The following is a 24,545-nucleotide window of genomic DNA, read 5'->3' as shown; positions in this document are numbered from 1 at the left end:
TTCATGTCTGGATTCTTTCACTCAGCATAATGTTTTTGAGGTTCATTCATGTGGTAGCATGAATCAGTAATTCATCCTACTTATAGCTGATTAATATTCCATTGTGTGAATGCACCACATTTTGCTTATCCATTCATCATTTGATGGACACTTGGGTTCTTTCTACTTTTTGGTTATTTTGAATAATGTTGCCATGAACATTTGTGTGCAGATTTTTGTGTGAACGTATGTTTTCATGTCTCTTGGTTATGTGCCTAGGGGTGGAATTGCTGGGTCATATCGTAATTCCATATTTAACTCTCTGGAGAACAGCCAAGCTGTTTTCTAAAGCGGCCACACCATTTTACATTCCCACCAATAATATATGAGGGTCCCACAATATTTCCACATCCTTGCCAACACTTGTTATTTTCCATTAAAAAAATTATTATTGTAACCATCCTAGTGGGTGTTGATGTGGTGTCTCATTGTGGTTTTTTTTGTTTTTTTTTAAAGATTTTTATTGGGGAATTGGGGGGATGGGAACAGTGCTGGGGAATTGGGGGAAGGGGAACAGAGAAGTTGCTGTCCTTTTTTGTTCTTCAGTCTAGTTGTGGAGGATGTTGCTTCACTGGCCCAAGTTGGCACCATCATTGCGCTCTTCCCTGGCGAGGCAGATCAGTCGCCGGCTTCTGGACAGCCGCTCACTGCGGCTGCTGGCCGCTCACGCTGGCTGCTGGCTACATACGGTAGCCCATGGCAACCCACTGCCACAGGGACTGCAGCCTACGCCGTCGCCGGCGACTCATGGCAGCCCAGCTCCAGGTCGAGCTGTTGTTCAGCATCTTAGCTGTTGAGGGCAGTGTCACTGGCCCTCATATGTGAGATCCGAACCGGGGCCCTCTGGCATCCCAAGCGAGTTCTTAACCATCGCGCCACTCGGCCGGCCCTCATTGTGGTTTTGATCTGCTTTTCTACAGTGACTAATGATGTCATGCATTTTTTCATGTGCTTGTTGGCCATTTGTACCATGTCTTTGAAGAAATACCTATTTAGATCCTTTGCCTATTTTTTGGATTGTATTATGTTAGTATTGTTGAGTTGTAGGAGTTCTTTATATATTCTTATCAGATGCGTGATTTGCAAATATTTTCTCCCATTCTTTGGATTATCTTTTCAGTGTATATCAGTAGTGTCCTTTGAGGCACAAAAGTTTTTAATTTTGATGAAGTCCAATTTACCTTTTTTTCTTTTCTTTTATCCTGGTCACTTGTGCTTTGGGTCTGAAGAAATTTAAATGGGAGTTACAGGAGCGCATTTGTGGTTTAGAAAGATTACTTTGGCCCCAGCTAGGTGAGAAAGAATGAAGGACTGGGCTGGGGGAGTGGGGAGCGGAGCTAGGCGTTAGGCAGGACGACATGGGCTAGAAAGACATTTAGAAGGTAGGCTCGGTGGGGTTTGGTGACTTGATACTGGATGTGTGCAGGGAAGAGGGGGTTCAGTTCACTCCCAGATCTCTAGCTCTTGGGACAGAATATGTGGTTTTGCTGCTTACTAGTGAGGGATCATAGAACATGGAGCAGGTTTGAGGAGGGACCCCTGTCAACGACTGGATGGCAAACAGTGAGCCAGAAAGGATGCCCAGGCCTGCCAGTGAGGCTGCTCTCAGAACCTGCGAGGCAGCCACAAGCAGGTCCTGAGGCCAAACGTGCCTCCAGGCCCGGGAGCCACCTCTCTTCTTGCGCCTGAGGCCTCCCTCAGTATCTTTAGAAGCAGTAAAAATAGGTATCACTGGGATGTTCTCCTGCTATGCATTTTACATTGGCTGAGGTTTGCAAAGAGTGTGAAGCCCATCAGAGGAAAACATTTTGTTGAGGATGGGTAAATGGGATTCTTCATTTCTTTTTATCATCCTCTGCCCTTGTAGATCATCTAGTGGTCAAACCATCATGGCCATTTGTTCACTTCCCCTAGAGGAGAGCCAAATGTGTCTGTGGTGCCTCTGTGGCCAGCACAGGAATGCTCTATGATGTCTGCAGTGGGTGGGACTGCACCCCTAGCCCCCCCCCCCAGACTGGGGCACTCATTCCCCCAGCTGTGGGGCAGTGATGGCTGTGGACTGCCCAGCTGGAGGCCATCTCCAGGGCTTGCTCTCTGTGGGGAGGGCTGCCTTGGCCCAGGGCTTGCCCCTTCCCCAGAACAGCTGCACCAGGGGAGTCCATTGGGTAGGGGAAGGCCCACTTCATTTCAATTTGGAGCAGCTCTGAAGGGCATCCTAGGTGCGGAGCTCCCCTTGCTGTGGCTGCCTTGCAGTTCGTTCCCTTTTCTGCCCATCTGGCTTCCTTCATTCCTGCAGAGCACTCCTCAACAAACTTCGCCTGTGCACATCCCCAGCTCTGCTCGTTTCCCTGAGAACCAAACCTGAGACAATGCCATTTCCTCAATTTCTGTGTCTGACAAGCCCGAGGAGAGGTTGTAACACTTGCTAAGACTGTAGCCCAGTGTACCTTAGCGCTGCTCTGCCTGTCCTTGCATCCCAAGCTCCTAGAAGGTGCGTGACAAGGCTGAGCACTGATGGAGAGTCCTGAGTGATCTCTGCTGCCATCTGCCTTTGGTGGCTGTCAGAGCACCAAGGATAGTCTCTGACCACCCCATCTCCGGGGAGGAGTAGTTCTCCCGGGAAATCCCTTTGAATCTATTTGTAATGCAATTCTGCACACCCCATTTCTAGAGAAAGTTGATTTTTGAAGATGAGAAGTGCTTGGAATGCATGAAAGGTATTTCCTTTTTTAAAGGGAAACATTGGAAATCACATTGCTGGGTGTCTGATAGTGCGATTTTTGAACTGGGGAAACTAGACTCAAAAGAACTGGCTGCAGAAAGGCTGGTGAAGCAGACGGCAACCTAGAACTCTTAACAGTCATCAGAGCATAGGGAGTTGGTCTCACCTGCTTACCTACTTGGTAAATTGGATTGTTCTTTTTAAATTGATTTCATTTCTCCCTCTTTCCATGTTAATTTGTAAAATGAATATAAAATACCTACCTGTTATTACCTAGCAAGCTCCTGTGGGAAGAAGTTGTGAAGCTTCTTAAGGGTTTTTGGTTTTGGTTTTGGTTTTTAAAATAAAAGATCTTTCTGGGATATATTGCTAAGCTTGAGACCAAATGGAAGAATGATGTGTGTCATCTGAAACAGTGTACTGATTCATAGGTTTTCCGACCCCGGCAGTCAGCAGCACAACCATTTGGTTCTTGTGATCACCACGAGCCAACACATAGGGTGGAAAGGGAGGTGGGAGCCTCTGAGGCCAGTAGCCCCAGCTGCACGCAGAGACCCTCCTCGGCACTAAACCTTTCAGTTACCTGGTTACATCCTCAGGTTTTACACATGCCCCACAGTAGTCCCAGCCAAGTAATGTGCATGTTTCTAGACTCCACGTGAGTAAGTAGCCCTGAGCCTGAAGGTCCATGACTCAAGCCGGCCAGCCCTGGGGAAAGCCAGGGTCTGACTCAGGACACAAGCCTCACGGGATGCTTTTCAAATGCTGTCAAGCTGTCTAGTATCTAAAATGCAGTGCCCCTTTTCTCCTTAAAAGTTGTCTTCTGCTTATTAAAGTAGCTGTCAGATATAAGACTTTTGGTCTTTAATATGTGTTGTAATTTCCTTGGACCTGTACTATCTTATTATCTAATATTGTGTACTCTAAGACATAAGGCAATTATGAGATAAACAATAACTTACTAAGTGCTTATCATGTGCGAGCCATGCACTGCGGCAGGCTCTTTAAGTGCATTATTTCATTTAATTGTTCAGATGAGGAAACCGAGGCAGAGAGATTAAAGAATACAGTGCTCGGTTTGGTAGAATTGGGATTTTAAAGTGGCAGTCTGGCTTTAGGTTCGCACCCTTAGCCAGTTTGATGTACTGTGGTGCAGCTTTCAAGCTTAGGACCACAACCTACAGTGACAGTATTTTATATTGTACCACAGAGCCACACAACTTTGTAACTGAAACACTAGTTTCACAGAACAATGCTCTGCCTTAACGTAGGCAGGGTACTCTGGTTCTTCCCCACGCTGGTCCTCGCTCTCTCCTTGTTCCCTCCCTCCTTCCCTCCATTCCTTTTGTACAATGATCTCCCAATTGAAAAACAGTGCAACACTGCCTTCCACTCTTAGTTCATTCATCAGCTATTCATTTGGGCCTCCCATGTGTCTGATACTGTGTAGGTACCACGGGGACAAAAGGGAGGAAAGCACACAGAGTCCCCTCCCTATAGAGCATACAGAAGGTTTTGTACATGAAATGCAGTTGGAAAAAAACTCTATTGTATATGGAAACCCCTCCAAATCCAGTAAGAAATCTATTAGGTATAAAACTTACATTACCTACTAAATATACAGCTATTTAGTAACATTAATGAAAAGACTATAGGAAAGGGGCATAGTTCATAATAATAAGATGATTATTCAGACAATAGAATGCTATGCAGCATTTCAAGTAATGACCTAGTGTGATGTGTATCAATATGGATGCATCTCAAAAATGTAGTTAAAAACAAGTTACAAAAGCATAATAAGCATAGTATAATAAGGACAAAAGCATGTTACTGTATAGTACAATGCAGTATAATACAGTACACGGCAAAAGCATAATATAGTATATCATTTGTGGAAAAATTTTATATATAAAAACCATTCAAGGAATGACCACACATGTATGTATTTAGGATAATACATATTACTCTCTAGAGTTGGAAGGAAGTTGAGGCTTTTTCAAATCTTGTTAAAGTAAAAAGATTTAGCAAATGTGCAAAATTTAACCATTGCTAAGTCTGTGGATGCATGGTTATCTCATCAGTTTTGGTGCTTTTCTGTGTGTTTTAAATGTTTAATGGTTAAAAATTGAAAAGGTGCAATGAGTTTCTGTACGCACGGTGCCATTTTTGTGTCCGGTGCATGCTTTTCCTATGTTCTGTGCCTTCAACTGGTGTTCTCTATCACATTAATGTTGTATTCCTCTAAAGAAACACTGTAACCACAAGCACTTTATGGTTAGAGAGATTTAGGGTTTGTAGGGGATGTTCCACCTTAGGGGTGTTGTTCTTGGTTGACCAGCAGAGGGCGCTGCTCCATAGCAGATGTGAGGTGAGGCAGCCACACCCAGGCAATTCTCCTGGGGCAGGACCCAGCCTCCCAGTGTGAAGTGCTGTTCCACCCAGGGAGGAAGGGGCACAGCATCCACCCATTTGTCTATTTACACATCACATTCCTCTGAATATTTATATATTATTGCCTTGGCTATTTCTGAGGCTAAGAATACAGAAATGATGCCAGGTGTGGCCTGTGCTAGAAGCTTCCTTTGCTGCTGCATCCATGAGCATATGCTGATGTGTGGGGAACTTTTTTCTGTTAAATTGACGAAGGAACCTCCTTTTTATTCTAGGTGGAAAAAGATTATTCTTACTTGAAGGAAGTATGTGAACATCAAGCAGAACAGCTGAGCAGAACCAGCCTAAAACTGCAAGAGAAAGCATCAGAGAGTGACGCGGAGATTAAAGATATGAAGGAAACCATATTTGAATTGGAAGATCAAGTGGAACAGCATCGAGCTGTCAAGTTACATAATAATCAGCTCATCAGTGAGCTAGAAAGTAAGTGAAATTCAGCCCTGGTGAAATGTGGATTGAGTGATTAGGATACAAAACCAGTGGCCTTGGGTGACTGTAGGAGGGTGTGCAAGAATGTTTATGAAAAGTCTTTCTTTTGAGTGTTCTGTACGCTCCTAGGAAGACTGGCAATTAAGAAAGAGTAATTAATCTTCTGAACTAAGTTGAAAACTGGGTGAAGAAGAAAAGGTTGTTGTACGTGAATCAACAGTGTGGGGTGATTGTGAAAAAACAGCAAACACCTTTTGGAGTTTTAGGTGTCCTGCGTGTGAACCACACTGCTGACCACACTCATCAAGCATTGACAATGTGTCGTCTTTGGGATCTGAGGGATAAAAAGATGCATGATAGGTGGTTACACTGATTCCAATAATGTGTGCTTGTGGTGTCAAGGAGTAAACAATTCCCACATGTGTCCCATTGATGATAGAATATCAAATAACTTATAAAGTTGGCCAGTTTGTTACTGAAGAGACTCCAGTATGTGGCTTATTTATGAACTCATTGTTTGCTTTGAATAGGGAAGGCATTTAAAAAGAGATTAGTTATGGTCCGGCCAAGTGGCTCAGTTGGTTAAGAGCTTGCTCAAGAGTGCGAGCTCTTAGCAACAAGGTCACCAGTTCGATTCCTGGCAGGAGCTGAGCTGCTGCTGAGCTGCCAACAGGTGGCAGGATGGTTCAGCTAAAAAAAAAAAAAAAGAGATTAGTTAAACAGTGCCTGCTTTGCCCAAAGAAGCTTTATCAAATGACTACATATAATGTGTTTTGTTTTGTAACAAAATAATTAATACACAGAGCTTTTACTGACATTAACCATTGCTAAAAATAGCATAGTCAGTTGCCTAAGAAGTTTCTCAACATGTCCAGTTCATCCTGATTATTCGTGGAATCCATATTTGCAAATTTTCCTGTTTGCCAAAATGTATTTATAACCTCAAAACCAGTACTCTCCATGCTTTCAGTTATTCACAGACATGTGCAGAGCAGTGGGTGAATCTCCCAAAGTGCATTCCCAGCTTAGGTCAAACACTGTGACACTTCACCTTCTGTTTCAGCTCCCATACTGTAAACCAGTGTCTTTTTCATGGTTTATTTAGTACCATGTTTTTTGTTTTCATTTTGTGCTTTTTGTTGGTGATTTGACTGTTTAAAATGGCCCCCAAGTGTAGTCTTGGAATGCTTTTTAGAGTCCCTAAGTGCAAAAAAGCTGTGATGTGGAAAAAATAGATGTGTTGGATAAGCTTTGTTCAAGCACGAGTTACAGTGCTGGTGGCCATGAGTTCAAAGTTAATGAATCAGCAGTGTTCATTGAATCGTTCAATGTCAACTAAAACTTCCAGAGAAAGGAAGAGGAAGTTCACCAATCTGTATATGAGACTGCTCCAGAAAGTGCCAAAGTGACATCTGTGGTGTGCGATAAAACTGTGGAAAAGATGGTAAAGCAGCTAAATTTGTGGCTTCATGTGATGACAGCCAATTAAAAACAAACAAACAAAAAAAAACAACCGTGCTGCACAGCATTGTTGTGAAGCCAAAAACCAAAGAAATTTACAGTCATGTTTCCCAGGGTTGGGAAAGTGTTTAAACCCTTCTCAGCTAGCGCTGGCTGGCTTCCATGGTTCAAAAGGCCACACGCTAGTGAAAAAAGTTAAAAACTTACAGCTCTGCAGCTCTTGAGGCAGGTTCTGCAGATCAAGAGGCTACGGAAGAATTTTTAATATACCTGTTGACTATTATGCAGGAAAAGGGTTACGTGGGCCAGCAGGGCTCCAGCACTGATGAGATGGGTGTTTTTTTACAAGGACATTGGCAAACGAACCTATATAACGCAAATAGGGCTTCATTTAACAAAAATGTGACCAGAGGATCACAGGATCTAACCCTGTATTCCCGTAGAAACAAAAGTTTAGTGTTCGCTAATTCAGTGTGCATGGCAAGTCTGTGTAACTAACACAAATAATGAGAGCTGACTCTATATTCTTGACCTTGATTAATTGGTACTGTCGGGGCTCCATTCCTCATTAGACCTGATATGTGGTAGAACTGTAGAACATGGGCATTCAATGTCAGTATCATTCAGGCTATTCTCAGTAGTTATGCTTGAGAATACAAAAAAATAGCTGCCATTGTCAGTGTGTGTTTACAAACACAGCACCCTACTTGAAAAGTATCAAGTTAAAGAAGTCCAGTTTTGTTTTGTGTTTCTTTTAGTGATATGTTGCTATTGAGAATTTGGTTGTGTTGTCCCCCAAATCTTTAAAAGTTAGCACAGACACACCAAGATAAAAGCATATAATTAAAGTCCAGAACAGATGTCAGACCTACTCCCTATGGTTGTATCATAACATATCCAAAATTGAAAAATAACACAGACCATGCACCTTTTAAGAAGCTTTTTAACTTCTGTCAGGGATATTAAGGTGTTATTAAGATGTCTTCACTAGGAGGCCCAGGGACACACAAATTCAGCCTGAGACAATCACTTCTTCCCATAAGGTCCTTGAAAGAAATGAACAGAAAAATAAAAAGTTAAGGAGAAATGCAGAAATGCTCATTCTGCAGCATTTACCCCAAACACAAATTCTCAGGCCCCATGTGCTGAATTAGAATTTCTGGGATAGGACCTGACCCTGTGGGTTCTTCTCAGAGCTTCTCTGATAATTCTCATCCATATCCTTAATGAACAACTGCTGCTCTGAAATGGATGGGAAGAAGCATTGAAGCATGAACTAGGTAATGGATCTGATCAGGTTTAAGTTGAAATGACTGAAAGTAACCTGGAGAGAACAGGAGATGGAGAGGGAGGACCTGAAGATGTCCTTAATTAGGGAGAGGTGGCCAAGTCACCCATTAGCTGTTAAAGTACACACATCATGTCCTGTCTGCCCTTGGAGGTTCCGATTTCATGGGTCAGTGCCTGGGGTCTGAACATCTGTGCTTTTGAAAAGCTTCCCAAGTGATTCTGAGGTTTAACTGTGAGTAAGAACTGTGACTCTAGGGGGTGACCGGTTAGCTCAGTTGGTTGGAGCATGGTGCTGACAGCACCAAGGTTGTTGGTTCGATCCCCGCATGGGCCACTGTGAGCTGTGCTCTCTCTAAAAGAGTCAGCTATGCCATTGTAGCATGAAATCAATGTGTAACCAATGACCATGGCTTTTCCCCAATGAAATAAAAAAAAAACAACTGTGACTCTAGAAATGGGCCTAGAGGTCACAATAGTAATATCCAGTCATGTCCCCTGTTACACAGAAGCCATCTACCTCACAGGGATAAAAGGACATTCAGGACGATGTGTGCCAATACTGGGGAGGCCGAGAGTAGTGTAATGGTGTGAGTGGCTGTGGAGGTCTCTTTCCATGGTGTGCAGCCTGTCATCTGAGGGTGTAACCTAACAGAACACCACTTGATTCCCAACTCGTCCCATTGTCTGACGTGGGAGAACCGCCTGCTCCTGGCTTCCAGTTTTCAGGGCCAAGAATGGAATTTATAGTAGGATAGATGGATTCGAAAGCCTGTTGCCAAATCTGGAGCTGCTCCTTTGCTGCCTAGCTTAACTTCTCCCAAGAGTCTTGCACCCCTTCCAGTTCCTGTCTGACTTGTTTGTTTCTAGGCAGTGTGATGAAGCTGGAGGAACAGAAATCAGATCTGGAGAGGCAGCTGAAGACTCTGACTAAGCAAATAAAGGTGAGATGCAGGTACAGCAGGGGATGGGCATCCTTTTACTGGAAGTGTCTCCCTCTCAGATTTTGAGACCTTTGAAAAATACCCTGCTTACTCTCTCTAGCCTGTTTTCTCATAGTACCGTATTTGCCGGCGTATAAGACGACTGGGCGTATAAGACGACCCCCTAACATTTCCACTCAAACTACAGAGTTTGTTATATACTCGCCGTATAAGACTACCCCCTCTTCTGCACACCTTCCACACACCAAATAAAAGGTAAAACAATATCAGATTTGATTTCAACATTTTAATTTATATTCAAATGCTTATGACATGCAGGAAAACTGTCACAAGGCTGTATGTAATCAAACATATACATAAATCGCGATTCGCGATTTTGCGCTATCATACTGGGTGTATGGTCGGCTGTGTGCGATTTTGCGAGTGTGGTAAAATCGCATAACAGCAAAATCGCATAAGCCGAGCATACACCCAGCAGCGCTGCTGATGCCTGAACGGTATGTGGAATGAAGTGAGCGGGCATCGGGAGGCCACTATGGCACGGGGCAAGCACTATGGGCAGTCTATCTGAAGTGTACCTGGCGTATAAGACGACCCCCCACTTGGAGGCATATTTTTCAGGGCCAAAAAATCGTCTTATACACCGGCAAATACGGTACATTTCCGCGGCAGGGGCTCTGGAACCACCAGTTAGTACTGGCAGTGTTGTCGGAGAGTGGGGCATTCTTGGCACAAAGTCCAGGTCCTTGGCAACTCGAGCAAAGAATTGAACGATATGCCAGAGTAAAGTACTGAAAAAGTAGTTTATCGAAGAGATAGTACATTTCAGAGTTTGGAGCGGGCCACGCGCAAAGGCGAGGCTCAAAAGGCTCAAAAAGGAAGGAAGGAGGTCAAAAAGGGAAGAAGCGGTCAAGAAGGGAGAAGGTGTCCAAAAAAAGGCAGACTTCCCAGGACTTGGAGTTTTTATCCCCTTTTTCTAGAATGCACGTGGGACCCCTTGATTGGCACCCATAATTGACAAGAGGTACAGCACAGGTGCAAGTGACTGGTCTGATATAGTTGGGTATTTCGCACCCATTTGTTTCAGGGGTAGATAGTTACAATGAAAAGAAGTTTTGGGTGGAGAGGGGAGGTCACCGGGTGGTCACATCCTGTGAGACATGCAGGAATACAGAGGCCCGATGCCTGCCTCTAACTGCCTGCCTTGTTTTCCTCTTGAGAGACGTGATCCCCATAAAATCTCTATGGGAAGCTGAGGGACAGGAGGTCTGCTTTTCTGTATCTGCTTTCTGCTGGGCAGGGGCATAGAGGAAGGGGTCTCGAGCTCCACCTAGAAGACCATGTTGGCTTCTTTGGTTGTGACTGCAATCTTGTTGGGGTGTTATCTGTATCCCCAAGGTCCCCGAATGAGGAAAAATAGATTTTAATTAATAAATCTGTTAGTTCTCCTGAAGCCTGTGGCCATTCAGCCTGTCACTCAGGTGGCGTCAATTGTCTAGGCTCAGAATGGGTTTGACATTTAGTTTACTGGCCTGGGGGATATTAGGAATTCACAGGCTTTCAAGTAGTTATCTGAGGCAGAGGGATAGGAGACTTCTAGGATTCAGGCTAGGAGCAATCTTTAGTCTAGGATTCACAAACTGGTTAGAAAAGTAATCAAAGCCAAGAGCTAAGAAACTAAAACTAGGGAGGAGACTTAACATTTCTATACTTAACATTCTTATAGGAAAGAAAACTTAAAAGTTTCTCAGTAGTGCGGTGGGGTGTCTACTCAGTTGGCCGGTAACAGCAGGAAGTAAAACTAAAGCAACTATTCAGTTTCAGGATAGAGTACTCTCATGACACAAAGGTGTCATGCCCACTTGTGCCTTTTCCGCGCCTCACTAAGTACTGCCCAGCCAGTGTTTCCTGGTGATGGGCTCTGGGGACCCTGCAGCCCCTGCCCCAGTGCCAGCCTCCATGGCATCTGACCTGGGTGTGAACTCTGGTGTTTTCAGGAGGAGACCGAGGAGTGGAGGCGGTTCCAGGCGGACCTGCAGACAGCAGTGGTGGTAGCCAATGACATCAAGTGTGAGGCCCAGCAGGAGCTGCGCATCGTGAAGAGGAAGCTGCTGGAGGAGGAGGAGAAGAACGCCAGGCTGCAGAAGGAGCTGGGGGACATGCAGGGCCTCAGCAGGTGGGTCACAGCGGAGCCATACCCCGCGAGTCTGAGGGCTCCTGCACAGTGCTTGGCTTCTCCCTCAGTCACCACGCATGGCCTTCCGTGACGCTTTTGTGTCGCTCTGTGCTGAATCTTTACCCTTTTCTAGGCTCTCTCTGCCACTGCTGCCATTGCACAACTAGGTATAGTCCATCCAGTGCCGGTCACTGCTGTTCTCTGGCCTAAGGGGACAAGAAAATTCTTCATTTACATATGTACAAAAGTTCTAGCCAGGTCTCTCCTGGGTTGAGAGACTAGATTCCGTGTCTAGGATGCTCCTTAAATCGTAGTGTTTATTAGTGCAGGGAAGTACACTTTGGCTGGCAACAGTGACACCCCTCATAGGTCCCTCTCAAGCAGCAGGAAAAGCAGGACAGGACTTCCGGGGGCATTGCCCTTAGATAAAGGACTCTCTGGCCCAGGGACATGCTTCTTTACTGGAAACACTTGTAGGCTACCTCACGAAATCCTTCAAATAACTCACTTTGTTAAAAAGGAGAGTGTGGAAAACCTACACCTGCTTGATACATGACTTTCCCTTCTGTTCTTGAGGGATGGAAATCACACAAGGTGTGGCCACAGGAAGCTTTCTTAACAGCAGAGTTTCAGAGGGAGGTATTCCCTAAGTGAGCTCAAAGTTAATTATTATTTAAAACTCAAATGATTTACAAACAAGATTATAAACAGTATTGTAGGCTTTAACTAATGCAGTGTTATCTTTCCCCAGTCAGGAATAAATGTCCTTAACTCTGAGATTCTTGGATATTAGGAAATTATCTTGAATTTTCAGTGTCTCTCAAATCCAAAATGTAGTATTTAGAAATCAGATTTAGTAGGTTCCAAATGTTGATTTGTACAGTTTGCCCTTTTTACATGCTTTCCAGGAGCAAGAAGGTTGTTTCCTGGCTAGATTCTGAGCCTTTTAGTCTGATGTGTTATCATGAATTTCATGACATTGGAAAGAGTAGATTTCTTCACAGAATTGTTTTGATTCTCTTACCAAACTTCAATCAATCCCTTATTATTGTTTTTTTGTTTGTTTGTGACTTTTACATAATACAGCCTCTAGAGAAGGATTAAGATAAGATGTGGAGCTGATTCCACAATTTACTCTTGAAAATCAAGGTCATTATTTTATAGTCACACCTGTACCCCCTGCCACAAAAGCATGTGAATTTTAAGTTAAGGAAGAAGGAGAATAGGAAAACTAGATTTCATAGTGTTCCCTATTAAAATGATTGTGAGGCCATTCTAGTTGCTTTTGTATCTGCTTTCATTTGTTCATTTGTCTTGCTTTTATAGTGTGTGTCTTGGAAGAGAAACCAAATCATAACCTGTGTTGCTTTGTTTATATGTTACTTTAAAGATAAATGGTAAAAGCAGTCTTGAGTTTGTGTGGTGGCCCTGAACAAGTTATTGTATGAGATGCTGCATTTCTTACATAGTTTCTAAGATACAGGCCCAACTATACAATTTGAACCCTGATATCATAGAAAATCTCTGCATGCGTTTTGACAATTTAGGACTCCATGTGCTCTATCCTACATCTTCAAAGTTAGGGTCATTTTTTTCTTAACACAATATGTTTCTCTTTTGATTTTCCAGTGATTTGCAAACCTACCTCCCAAACCCAGCAGTTTAATCCCTTGTCACAAAACATTTCAAATTCTAGAACTGACATCAATCCAGAACATTGCATATTACTGAAACCCTGTAGGCTTCAGTGTTTTTTGCCTATCTTTGCACTGGGCTGGACTTCAGACACCTACCGGGGCCGGTTTCTTGTCTGATTCTGCATTTCTGGGGCAAAGTGCCCCTTCCAAAGAGTTGATCATTTGAAAGTAACTACTCGCTGATGGCTCAGCCACTTCCTGAACTTACCTCATGATCAAGACTTGAAACCAGCTCATACCCTCAAAGGCCCTGAAGTGACGTAGTGTTTCCATCTTGGCTGAGTGGGCTTTTGACTGAAACTCAATTTGACTTTGACAGTCATCTAATGAGAACTCAAAAGTCATTCTTGGTTCAGGCACAGCTAAAGAACTTGCAGAAAATTCTTTGATGAGGTCCTCCAAGTACAACCGAGAGAAGGTAAGAGCATCTGAAAAGCACCTTGATTGTATCATGGGAGTAACTGATTCAGATTTTCATTTTGCATATGTGGGCATTCGAAGGAATATAATTAGGCTAGTAGGAGGGCAAGTGAAGTTAGCATTCGTTACCAAGAACTCAATAACTAAAATGAAGTGGAACATTATTTAACTTAGTATTTTAGATAATTTAAAAACTTAGCTCATTAGCGATCATCAGTCCTGTTTTGCTTTCAAAGATATTTTTATTTTGGAATCCAAAAACTGATGTTAAGATATTAAGGAAAGGGCCGGCCGAGTGGCACAGTTGGTTAAGAGCTCGCTCAAGAGTTTGAGCTCTGAGCAACAGCGGTTCGAGTCCGGCCCGAGCTGAGCAGCCGCTGAGCTGCCAACAGGTAGCAGGATGGCTCAGTTTAAAAAAAAAAAAAAAGATATTAAGGAAAATGAGGCTATAGTCTCATCTTTGCCACCTACTGGTAAGGTTTCTTCCCAGACCTACCTCCTTCCTCTCTTAGATGAGGCGATAGGAATAAGTTGCTTTTTAAAGCCCCTGTAAGCTCTGCTGTTCTCTGGGCCTCTCTCTGATGGTAGAGTCAGGAGCTCACATTGCCAGCAGTACCATCTTTCCAATGCAGTCCTTAGAACCTTTTTGACACGATGGCATTTCCATATTTTAGCCTGGACTGTGGACCTCATCTTTCTCTTCCAGAGATTTGAACAAGCCAATGTAGTTTTTATGGACCTGAAAGTGATATGTTTTACTGGACATGTACAAGTTAATGGATGAAAGGATAATGAATAACTTTTTTCAACTCTGGCTTCTTCTAATTTTGAACCATTAAGAGAAAGACATTGAAATGAAAACATCCATCGAAATTAAAACATCAAATCTTCTTCCTGGAAAGTTGAGTCCTTGGGCCTGGCAGACACAGAGAACACACATGCAGCTCGACTTAGTGATTTGATGGGCCACACACAGCCTTTCTAAAGAAAGCCATTGTTAATGAGCAATAGTATGACACAGGCTTCTCAAACAGTACTAGGAAAAGACAAATTTGCTTTTTCTCTTACTCAGAAACAGTAAAGACCATTAGTTTTAGGGTTACTTACTTGATTTTTACTGTGTATATGATGTAACACCAATAAGCACCCATGGAAAACATCTCAAAAAAGAGATCGTTAAAAACTGTAAACATCTGTGCTTAATGAACTGTATCAGCTTCTAAAACAGAATGTCTTAAGATTCAGACTGTGTTTAGCGTGTACCACTGGTTCTCTCGTTGTCACCTCTGAAGCAAGTGGCATGGCTGCTTATCACTGCGAGACTCTCTGGAATTGGCTTTTAACTCTGTGTGTGCACAAATGTGTTCTGCCCTGATGTCAGTCATGTGCCTGTGCCACCCCCTGTGTTGTTCTTAGAGCTGTAATGCATCACCGCCACTCATTGAGTATTCTGGGCGGTCACTGAAAGGGAAAGTGTGGAAGCTGGAGGTACAGACTCTTGAGTCACTAAGTTGTCTTTCCGGGTCTCTTGCTTTGATACAGCGTCCATGACTCTGGTGAAGGGGGGATCAGTTCTCATGGGGATTCCTAAGCACTTTCTGAGCAGACCTCACATTAGTACCATAGGCTGTTAAGGGGCCTATGGCATTTTATTGGGTTGTTGGAAAAGTCATGACGCATTTTTGCAACAAAAAACAGAAAAAAATACATCATGACTTTTTCGACAAAAAACAGAAAAAAATACATCATGACTTTTTCGACAGCCCAATATATGGCCATTGATGTAAAAACTGGTCTTCTGGTATCTCAACAAGCTTAATTCTTTCACTCTCATACTAATTATTTTTTTCATAGCTTAAGTTTGCCCTTAGGGCATTAGATACATAGCCTGTCATTCTAAAGAGCTCGTCTCCTTCCCTGCTCCCCAACCCCCATCTTTACAGATTGGCTTTGAAAAGTGTGGACAGGAGCTTTCCCTAGGCCTTGAGGATTTTTATGCCATAATAATAAAAGAAATCTTTTTCTTTTTTGGCCTTGACTATAGGACAGTAGAGGGAAGCACGAGCCACTCGGTAAAGTACAGAGAGCCTGATTTGTTCGTCCTGGATGTCTCCACTTCACCCACCCAGTTGTCTGGTGGTGAAGGTCTGGTGGAGGAGCCTGGCAGTAGCCTTTTGAAGCGTTTGGCATTTCCTCTGTCTGAAGACATATGACATCCAAAAAATTGGAACAATAGGAATTCAAACATGTTGGTCCTATTCTGGGTATTAGCTTTTCCCTGTGGGACAGTGTCAGCTGTAAATTCTTATATTTGTGGACTAAGATCATAAAAACCATTGCATTAAGTAACTCCTTTACCAGCCTTTCCCCTCCCATTTCTATTTTCACAGCTCCATGGTCTCTGTCAGCTAGCAGAGCATTTGATGGAAGAAAGACAGCTCAGCCCTTGCCATGATGGGAAACTACAGCCATTTCTATGTGCAAGGGGGAATAACATAGAGGAGAAATTACCTCTTTATAAAGAGCCAAATTGTCTCTTTATAGTAACATTCACTATTTCACACAGAGTCATTGCGATCAAGTCTCTTTACCTTTTTTGTACATTTTGGAATCAACTCATTACACACAGATGATCCTTCCCTCTTTTTCTTTTTCTCAGAAGATTCAGCAGTCTTTTATTTGGAGCATAAAATGAAATTGTTCTGAAAAAAAACAAAATATAAGTCTTGTGAAAAAAATTTTGACATGCAACTAGAGTGTTCAGAGAGAGCAATGGCATAGCAAACTCAGAGTGCTGGTGAATGCGACCCATGCTTTTGTGTTACTTCTTGAAGTTTATTTTCATGCTTCCTTTTGAATATAGTATCTGATAATCTTGGAATTAACACTACTTGAGGCAAAATAGGAAGCTATCTGTGTGACGTCTCATTCTGAAGAAGTTAGAAAGTTCTGCTTCCTTTATATCAAGGCTTGATCAAGTGTGTTCAAGCTGGAGTCTGCCTTCATTTCCTCATCTGAAACAAGCCACCCACTGAATTTTGGGTTGATTTCCAAAAATCTCTATTGAGCTCAACATAAGTAGATATTTGGTTGATAATAAAAGATGTAGTTAAACCAGATAAGTTTATGCAGTGACAATGCTAATTGGAATCTAACTGAAAACTAATGAACAACAACTACAACAAAAACCTCATGAATAAAACTTACCCTGGAAATTTAAAGACTTTAAATCCAGAAGCATAAAGTTCAAAGTGTGATTCTGAACTTTTGGAAGTATATACGTTTGTGAAGATCTGTATCCAGTTCAGCAGACCTCCTGTAGCTCTCATGTGAGTGTACAGTCCAGACAGCGTCAGGTCGTTGGCAGCTGCGTTATTCAGAGGATAAGACAAGAGTTACTGTCTGATCCAAGGAAAGTTAGGAACAGGAATGCTCTGTAACTCAGGAGGACGTTGTGGGGATGTCACACTGGAGAGCACTGAATCACTAGAAAAATTTCGCTTGGAAATAGAAAGAAGAGAGGTTGATGTCTTCTCCGTAAAATAGTTTAAACATTTGCTGGAACTGTCCTAGTAGGATAGAAGTTTATATACTGGGACATCTTTACCTCAGATTGAGAATTATTAGGATGATATGAAATTCATTTGCTGGGTGTTTTCTAATATAAACAATAAGAAAAGTGCAACCTCAACTTAAACTTCACAACTGTATTTGCACCCCATATTTTGATCTGTCTTTACTCTGGGGACTGTTGGATATTTTTATATGTAAGCGTTTATGAAGTGCTAAATAAATATGTTGTTATTATTTAGAAGAGTCTTTTGTCTGATTTTTTTTTAATCACTGACCACGTTTCTGCAGGGTCTTTGTATCATTTGTTCTCAATTTTCTAGTGCATATAGTTTCAGAACTTTAAAGCCATGTCAAATAGCTAGAATTTGAGGTAGAAGCAAGCTGGACTTGCAATACAAGTTGTGGATAGGAAGTTGATTTTCAATATGAATGTCATTTTTTATATGATTTCATTATTAGAACAAGAGGGCAAGGAGCAAAATTACTAATTGTGCATAAATTTTGTAAAGCAAAATTAAAGTATCAGAAAATATATCACATGGAATTTTAAGTCTAGATTTGTCTTGTTGAAATTTAAAAACAAGTAGATCGTTTGGTGATTTAATGTATTAGATTTCTTCTTAATTATGAAATATTTAGGTTTACTGGAAACAAAATAGAGAGGCATAAAGAAAAATATTAAAAATATTAACCTTTCTTCCCCTCTAGGACCACCCTGTAAGGTAATCGATGTTCACAGTGATTGCTGCATTAGAGAATATACATGCTTTTAATTTTAATATATATTGCCAGATCACTTACCTAAGATTTGGGACATTTTACTTTTAATGAGAGTGCCTCTTAATACACAGCCTTTGTAGCTGCAGATAGTATTAATCTTAATTTTTGCCAATAGAGTAAGCAAAAATGATATCTCATTAGTGCTTCAATTTGCATTTCCCTGAGCATATTTTTATATGTTAACTATTTACATTTTCTCTTTTGAGAATTGCTAGTTTAGCACTTGAGCTGATTGTTTTTCTCTTATCAGTTTATATAGTACTTTATTTGGGACATATGTTTATCCCAGTATATTTTCGGTGTTTTGGCTTTATCATCTTTGTCATGGAAATTTTTTTATTACTATGTAATACAACTGTTAGTATTTTCCTTTACTGCTTCTGGGTGTTTAGTTTTTGTTTAAGATTTTCCCCTACCTGATCTTGTACAAATAGGCTATTCCATTTTATTTATCTGTTTCCTCTGTCTCTCTGTCTCTCCCCGCCCCCCCCCCCACACACACACGATCCTCTTATTTTATTCAGTCTGATGTGAGGTATGGGTCTTTTTCTTCCATGTGACAGTCAGCCATGCCAGCATCATTTATTACCAAAACCATCCTCTGCCCACTGACTTGAAATTCCACCTTTACATTGTTTGTTTTGAATATAGAGACTTTCCAGTGTGCCCTCATTTCTTTTTCTCTTTAGCTGGTTCTGCTTTAAAATATTTTAGTGGGATTATTAGATTGCTGATATCATTTTTCAAATTCATCCTTTTATTTTAAGTTGTCACCTTTCATATATTATATTATTTTCTTGAATTTTATTGTGTTCTCAAGGCTGATGTTATCAAGTGTCCGATTCTATTTCCTGTCATAAATTTACAAATGTCTTCTCCCTTGAGTGCAGTTATTCTATTAATTTTATGTTATGAAATATATTAATAGGTCAGGGAATGTTTTAACCTATCATTTATTTTGCTTAAATAAAGTGTAACAGGGCCTGACATGTGCCCAAGATCAGTGTCTGTAGACTCTGTTTAGACCTATCCTCACTTTGCCTAAATACTTTTAAATATATTCTTGGATCTTAAACTAAAAGGAAGGCTTGCTTTTTAAAGTAAATTTATGTTAACATATCAGAGACACAGAAGCTCAAACAGAGTACAGAGGAATGGGTGCCTAATGGGAGAAATTCATGAGTCCAATTTCTTCTCTGGTGAAACTGGACCATGGGAGCCAGCTTTCCAGGCCTAGTTTTGCTTGGCCCATTTTAAGTATGTGCTGTGGCTTTTCCTGATCTGCCAATTTTTGCTGCTATCATTTGTGCCTGGGATAAATCATCCCTGGCCTCCTCAGACAGTCATATTTAATGTCATTGATCCTTTGCAGGAACAATGCTCTGCATGCTCTTTGGGCATCCTGTGCTCCTTCCAGCCCACTTGCCCACTTGCCCACTTAATATAGGTGATATTAGCAGGGTTTTCCCATATCTTTATTTTCTTTGAAAAGGAATTGGGGATAAACCTGTAGTATTTTCTTTCTATTCTCCTCCTCCCCCTTATTCTTTATGTAGCAGAAATTCTTCAGTCTAAGGCAAGTGAATGATATCTTTTTGTAGTTTCCAGTACTGATGCAGGATTTTTGTGATACGTTTCTTTGTTTCTTACTGTTGGAATTTTGAGATTAAGATGCTTATGTTCAAATCACCATCTTACCCTGTTTGTTTTTATTGCCATCTGTATGCTGATATTGAAATTCAAAAGTGAAACTCAGAAGACACTGTTTGACACCTGAGAGACAGAATACTTACTATTTTCTGTCTCACTCTAGAGCTACAAACTCCTTTTAGATTTGCTTTGTGCATAACAATAAGAAATATTTTGATAAAATAACATTTCAGGTAAGGGTGTAGAATGAGTAAAGGCACAAAGTCAGGACATTAAAAAACAAAAACAAACAAACAAAAAACTCAGACCTTCAGTCCGAAAGCTGGATGGTGCAGGGGAGTCTTAGGATGGAAGTGTGTGTAGTACCCGGAAAGGCCTGGAGCTGGGCTTCATTCAGCTTGGGAAAGAGCTGTTGTGAGCATGTGATTGACATGACTGGTCTGCTTTACAAACATTAATCTGCCAATTGTGAAGGTAGCAGTGGCATAATGTGATGTTTTCCAAATGTAGTTAACCTGTGAATACTTTAACCCTCCGTCGGGCACAACTGATCTCAGATTCATTGCACACCAATTTTCAAATATGAAATATGTCTTTACCGTACTAAGTCACAAACATGACTGGCGATAGGTTACAGTAAAGGGGGAAGATACGAAAGTGATGAGTCACAATACTTAACTGTTAGATATTTGAAAATTTGTGTGCAATGAATCTGTGAGATCAGTTGTGCCCAACAGAGGGTTAAAAAGAATTACGTACAAGAGCTCACACGTTCTTGGATCAAAATACTCAACAGTGCAAAGTGGGCGTCCTGTCTGATGAACTAAGTGCTGTAGAAAAATCAACATTTGCAGACCCTGTTCTATAACTGAACAAGGAAAGCAATGAATTAGATTACATAATGTTTTTAAAAATTACCAAAAAATAAATTACAGACATGTGCATAATATGTTTAAATTATAATGAAAGATATGTAAGGTAGACCAGCAGTCAGTGAGCAGGTGACATGGTCCCTGGGAATTCTGCCCTATGTTTGTGCATTTGTCAATTCACCTACAATTGTCTGTCATTCTTAGGTATGGGTTGCCACTTTCTAAGCATATTATCTCATTAAAATAAGAGCAATGAAATTAATATTAGTAGTATTTTTCTTAAATATATGTTAAATACATTTTAACTAGAAATGCCATCAGCATTTTTTTTTAGAACCCTTGTATGCCTATCATAGGACACCATGCAGAATCAAAAATTTGAGAAAGGCATGGTCAAACGGAGCTGGATTTCCATACCAGAGTCACCATTTGTGAGCCAAGTGACCTTTGTCAAATTTTTCATCTAAAGTAACAGTTTTTGTGGAAAATTCAATTAGATAATGTTTTTAAGACACATGATACTTACTGTGAAGTGATATCATACACATATTCCTGTGGGAATTATTCATTATCATAGTTTTACAAGCTGGGAGCAGAAGGAAAACATGCCTTATGTTTGTTGTTGTTTTAAACATGGCCTCTAAGCACAAGGCAGCTCTTTCATCTGAGATGCATCTGAAGAAAGAGCAAACTATTAAATGCTGTAGGAAAAACGAATGCATTAGGTTTACTGAAAGACGGTACGTTTGTATTCAGTTGTATTTACAAAACCATATAAGATATATGTATTTTTGGGTGATTTGGATTGACCTTAGAACCTAATATTTGTCTTAGGAGGTAATAGCCAGTCTTGCGCAAATGTTTACCTGATAGTGGTACCTTGCAGTTTTTCCTTTATTTAATGAATTTGCTACAATACACCTGCTTATGCGCTTAAACATTTTTTAATAACCTTTATAGAACACAGAGTTCTTATTCTCCCTAGGAAGAGAGGAAATGTAATACAGTTGACCCTTAAATAACATGAGGGTTGGGGCACTGACCCCCTGCACAGTCGAAAAACCACTTATAAGTTTTGACACACACCCCCCAAACTTAACTAATAATAGCTTACTGTTAACTGGAAGCCTTACTGATAACATAAACAGTCAACACATATTTTGTATGTTATATGTATTACATACTGTATTCTTACAATAAAGTAGGCTAGAGAAAAGAAAATATTAAGGAAATCGTTAAGGAAGAGAAAATACATTTTTTTCTCTGTACTTACTGTACATATTTATTGAAAAAAATGAATGTATAGGTAGACCGACGTGGTTCAAACCCATGTTGTTCAAGGGTCAACTGTACTTCATTTATTGCTGGGGTTGTTACTGGTCGGTCCTAAACAATTCTAAGACAGGCTGGTATAAGGAATTTCAAGCGTGTTTATGATTAAAGTACTAATAAAACCAATAGCACTCTTAATAACTGTTTGCCATGGTTATTCAATGCAGTGTTTGTTTTGTACACACACACACACACACATACCACTGTTATATAACATAAGTGAGGATTTAGTAGCGTCTCTAATCTTAAACAACTTGCAGCGTTTTCTCATACTGATTCTTATTGTTCTAGCCAAGCGGACTGATCATTTGAAATGTTGTATTTGGCTATCTGACGAGATCGGGTGTGTTCAGGGTGGTATGGCCGTAAACTGTCTTGGGCTATCTGTGAAAGCAGGAGGACTGGGAATTGGTTCCTGTAATCTTGCAATTTTCTTATGAAGTCTAAATGAGTCTTCTTATTTATCATTTGATGTTTTGAATCACAGAGAAACTTAGATAATGGAAGGGAATAAGTCAGTAGAATGTAGGAGTCTCCATTTTATTCTTAATAAATTATCAAGGAACGAAATGAAAATTAACTTTTAAAAATTATCTTCCTTTGAGGAGTGCCCTGTTTCTACAAGGCCCTTTGATAGCAAGTTATTTAAATGGACTGGTAAGCAGGTGGCCTGCCTTATTTATTTCTAACCTTCCTGAGAATGGCTGGGACAGAAGTAGATACTTTTTCTGCTCATACATAACCTGACTTTATTCTCTTTCTGTATATACACTTCCTAATTTTATACTATGTAACACAATGGGGAGAATACAAAAACCAAGCCCATTCAATTAAAAAAAATTTTTTTAAACCCACCCTCCTACCAGTTCCTGAATGTCTAATATTTTCTTCCAAAGAAGTCATCAGTTTACTGATTTTTTTTTTCACTCAAAAGAAGGGACTGTGGAGACAAGAGTGCAGAGCAGTGTGATTTAAGTGTTGTAAGTTCTGTTTCACTTAAACTTGTTCTATTCATGTTGATTACAGATCAGCAAAAGCTTTGAGAATTAAGGACAAGTAAATTCAACCGCAGAAGCTTGTGAGTAGCAGGTTAATTTAAAAAAGATTAGTAAATAAATATTTTAAACTTCCACTGGCCTTATTAAAATATATTGCCAGAAATATTCTGTTTGAGCCATTCTCATAAATTAGTCATCTTCTTGCAAAACAGCTGTGGCAATTTGATACAATAAAAAGAGCAGTGACTTAAAAATCAGAAGATTGGGAGATCTTGTCTTGGCTCATTCACAGGGAGATTAAATGACATGCTAAAGTCCCCTAGATGAGGAAGCCCTGCATGGGAGGACTGAATCACATGATCTGTCTTTAAAAGACTCTTTTATGAATCTACACGAATTTACAAACCACAGTAAGAACTTAGCAGGGAAGTTTGGGTGAGAGTAGAAGCTTTGCCCATACAGAGTTGCCATGTTACTTATTCTAGAATACTATTACCATGCTCGCCCTTGGAAGGCAAACTATGCGTTGGAATTCTGTTGTGCTTAATAGATCGTAGTCTAGTTGGTTTAAGCGGAAAAGTATTACGTGGCTTGCAGGATTGTTGGCAGGGCTGAAGAAACAGATCTAGGCTGAGCTTCCAGGAACGACTCCCAAAGTTACAACACAGTACTGGGCTATCTGGGGAGCTGCCTCTGCCATGAGCAGGAGCCTTAAAATTGGGGAGCCGCCTGCCCAGTTGGGACACTACCACAGTTAGGAGGAGCATCTCGCCTCTACTACAGACTGTTTCGGCAATAGTGAATGCCTTGTACCCCGCCTCCCTTCCCGGACTCAGATCCCGCCCCAGTTCCTGCCCACGTCTTTTCTTATTGGTGGAACCTGAATCACATCTGAAATTCTAGTTGCAGGGAAGCCCTGAGCTGTCATCTTTCCAACCTCCGCATTCCAGATGGGGGTTGGAATACACACTGGCAAGCCAAACCATTGTATTCACCATGGACAGCAAACTATTATGATAAATAACATTTGTGGATTTTTGTTTTATGGGTTTTTTTTTTACAATTTGAAGAGTAGAATCATGTCCTTTTTATTTAGAGTTCATGTCATTCTACATATAAAAATACTGTTTCTGTCCATTCCCAAGAAAACATCTCTGATAAAAATTGAGAGCAGCACCTACATTATTTCCTGAAGATGCAAAGCTGATACAGAAAACAGGATTTTAAATTTGGGAGTCGCCTTCCAGATTGATTTTCTCCACACTGGTTCTGTTTCCATCCATGTCTTTCCCCTCATGAAACATCCTCCACCTTTTCAATTTTATTTGCTCTTTACCATGCAGACCTGTGCATGAAGAGCCCGAGCCCCCTGAGGTCGATACTCCTGGCCGGTGGCATGGTGTCTATGTGAACAGAGCATCGCCAACACCTTCCGAGTCTGCAACCACTGTTAAGTCCCTTATCAAGTCATTTGACTTGGGACGCTCAGGTATTTAAGCATTTCGTTTTATAAGCAAAGCTCAGGTTCAAACCATGGCCCCAGATAGCAAGGCTGTTCCCTGCTGTATACTGGCCCAAATTGATGCAACCACAAGGGTTCTCTCTAGATCATTCCACATGCAGCCACTGTACACAGAGACTGGCTGCAGCCTGGGTGGAAGCTTCAGTGAGATGATGATGGGGAGTCTGGTCCATGTATTATACAATCTCCTTT

General features: G+C 41.1%; 1 protein-coding gene across 8 annotated transcripts in view; it reads left to right on the top strand.

Annotated features, from left to right (window-relative positions):
• Positions 1–24,545, top strand: part of SPECC1 (sperm antigen with calponin homology and coiled-coil domains 1) — a 276,466-nt gene that overhangs the window by 182,473 nt on the left and 69,448 nt on the right. For 7 of the 8 annotated variants that reach the window (XM_019641539.1, XM_019641535.1, XM_019641540.1 and 4 more), the window contains 4 exons: positions 5,428–5,635; positions 9,260–9,333; positions 11,331–11,509; positions 24,175–24,320. In XM_019641539.1, the coding sequence (XP_019497084.1) occupies positions 5,428–5,635; positions 9,260–9,333; positions 11,331–11,509; positions 24,175–24,320 (607 nt within the window). Of the gene's footprint in view, positions 1–5,427; positions 5,636–9,259; positions 9,334–11,330; positions 11,510–16,016; positions 17,535–24,174; positions 24,321–24,545 lie in introns of those variants that run through there. The other variant, XM_019641542.1, reaches the window with a different exon arrangement.

The sequence above is a fragment of the Hipposideros armiger genome, unplaced genomic scaffold (genome assembly GCF_001890085.2).
Source record: "Hipposideros armiger isolate ML-2016 unplaced genomic scaffold, ASM189008v1 scaffold_61, whole genome shotgun sequence".
NCBI classification, from domain to species: Eukaryota; Metazoa; Chordata; class Mammalia; order Chiroptera; family Hipposideridae; genus Hipposideros; species Hipposideros armiger.
This window is presented reverse-complemented; position numbering and strand designations above follow the sequence as displayed.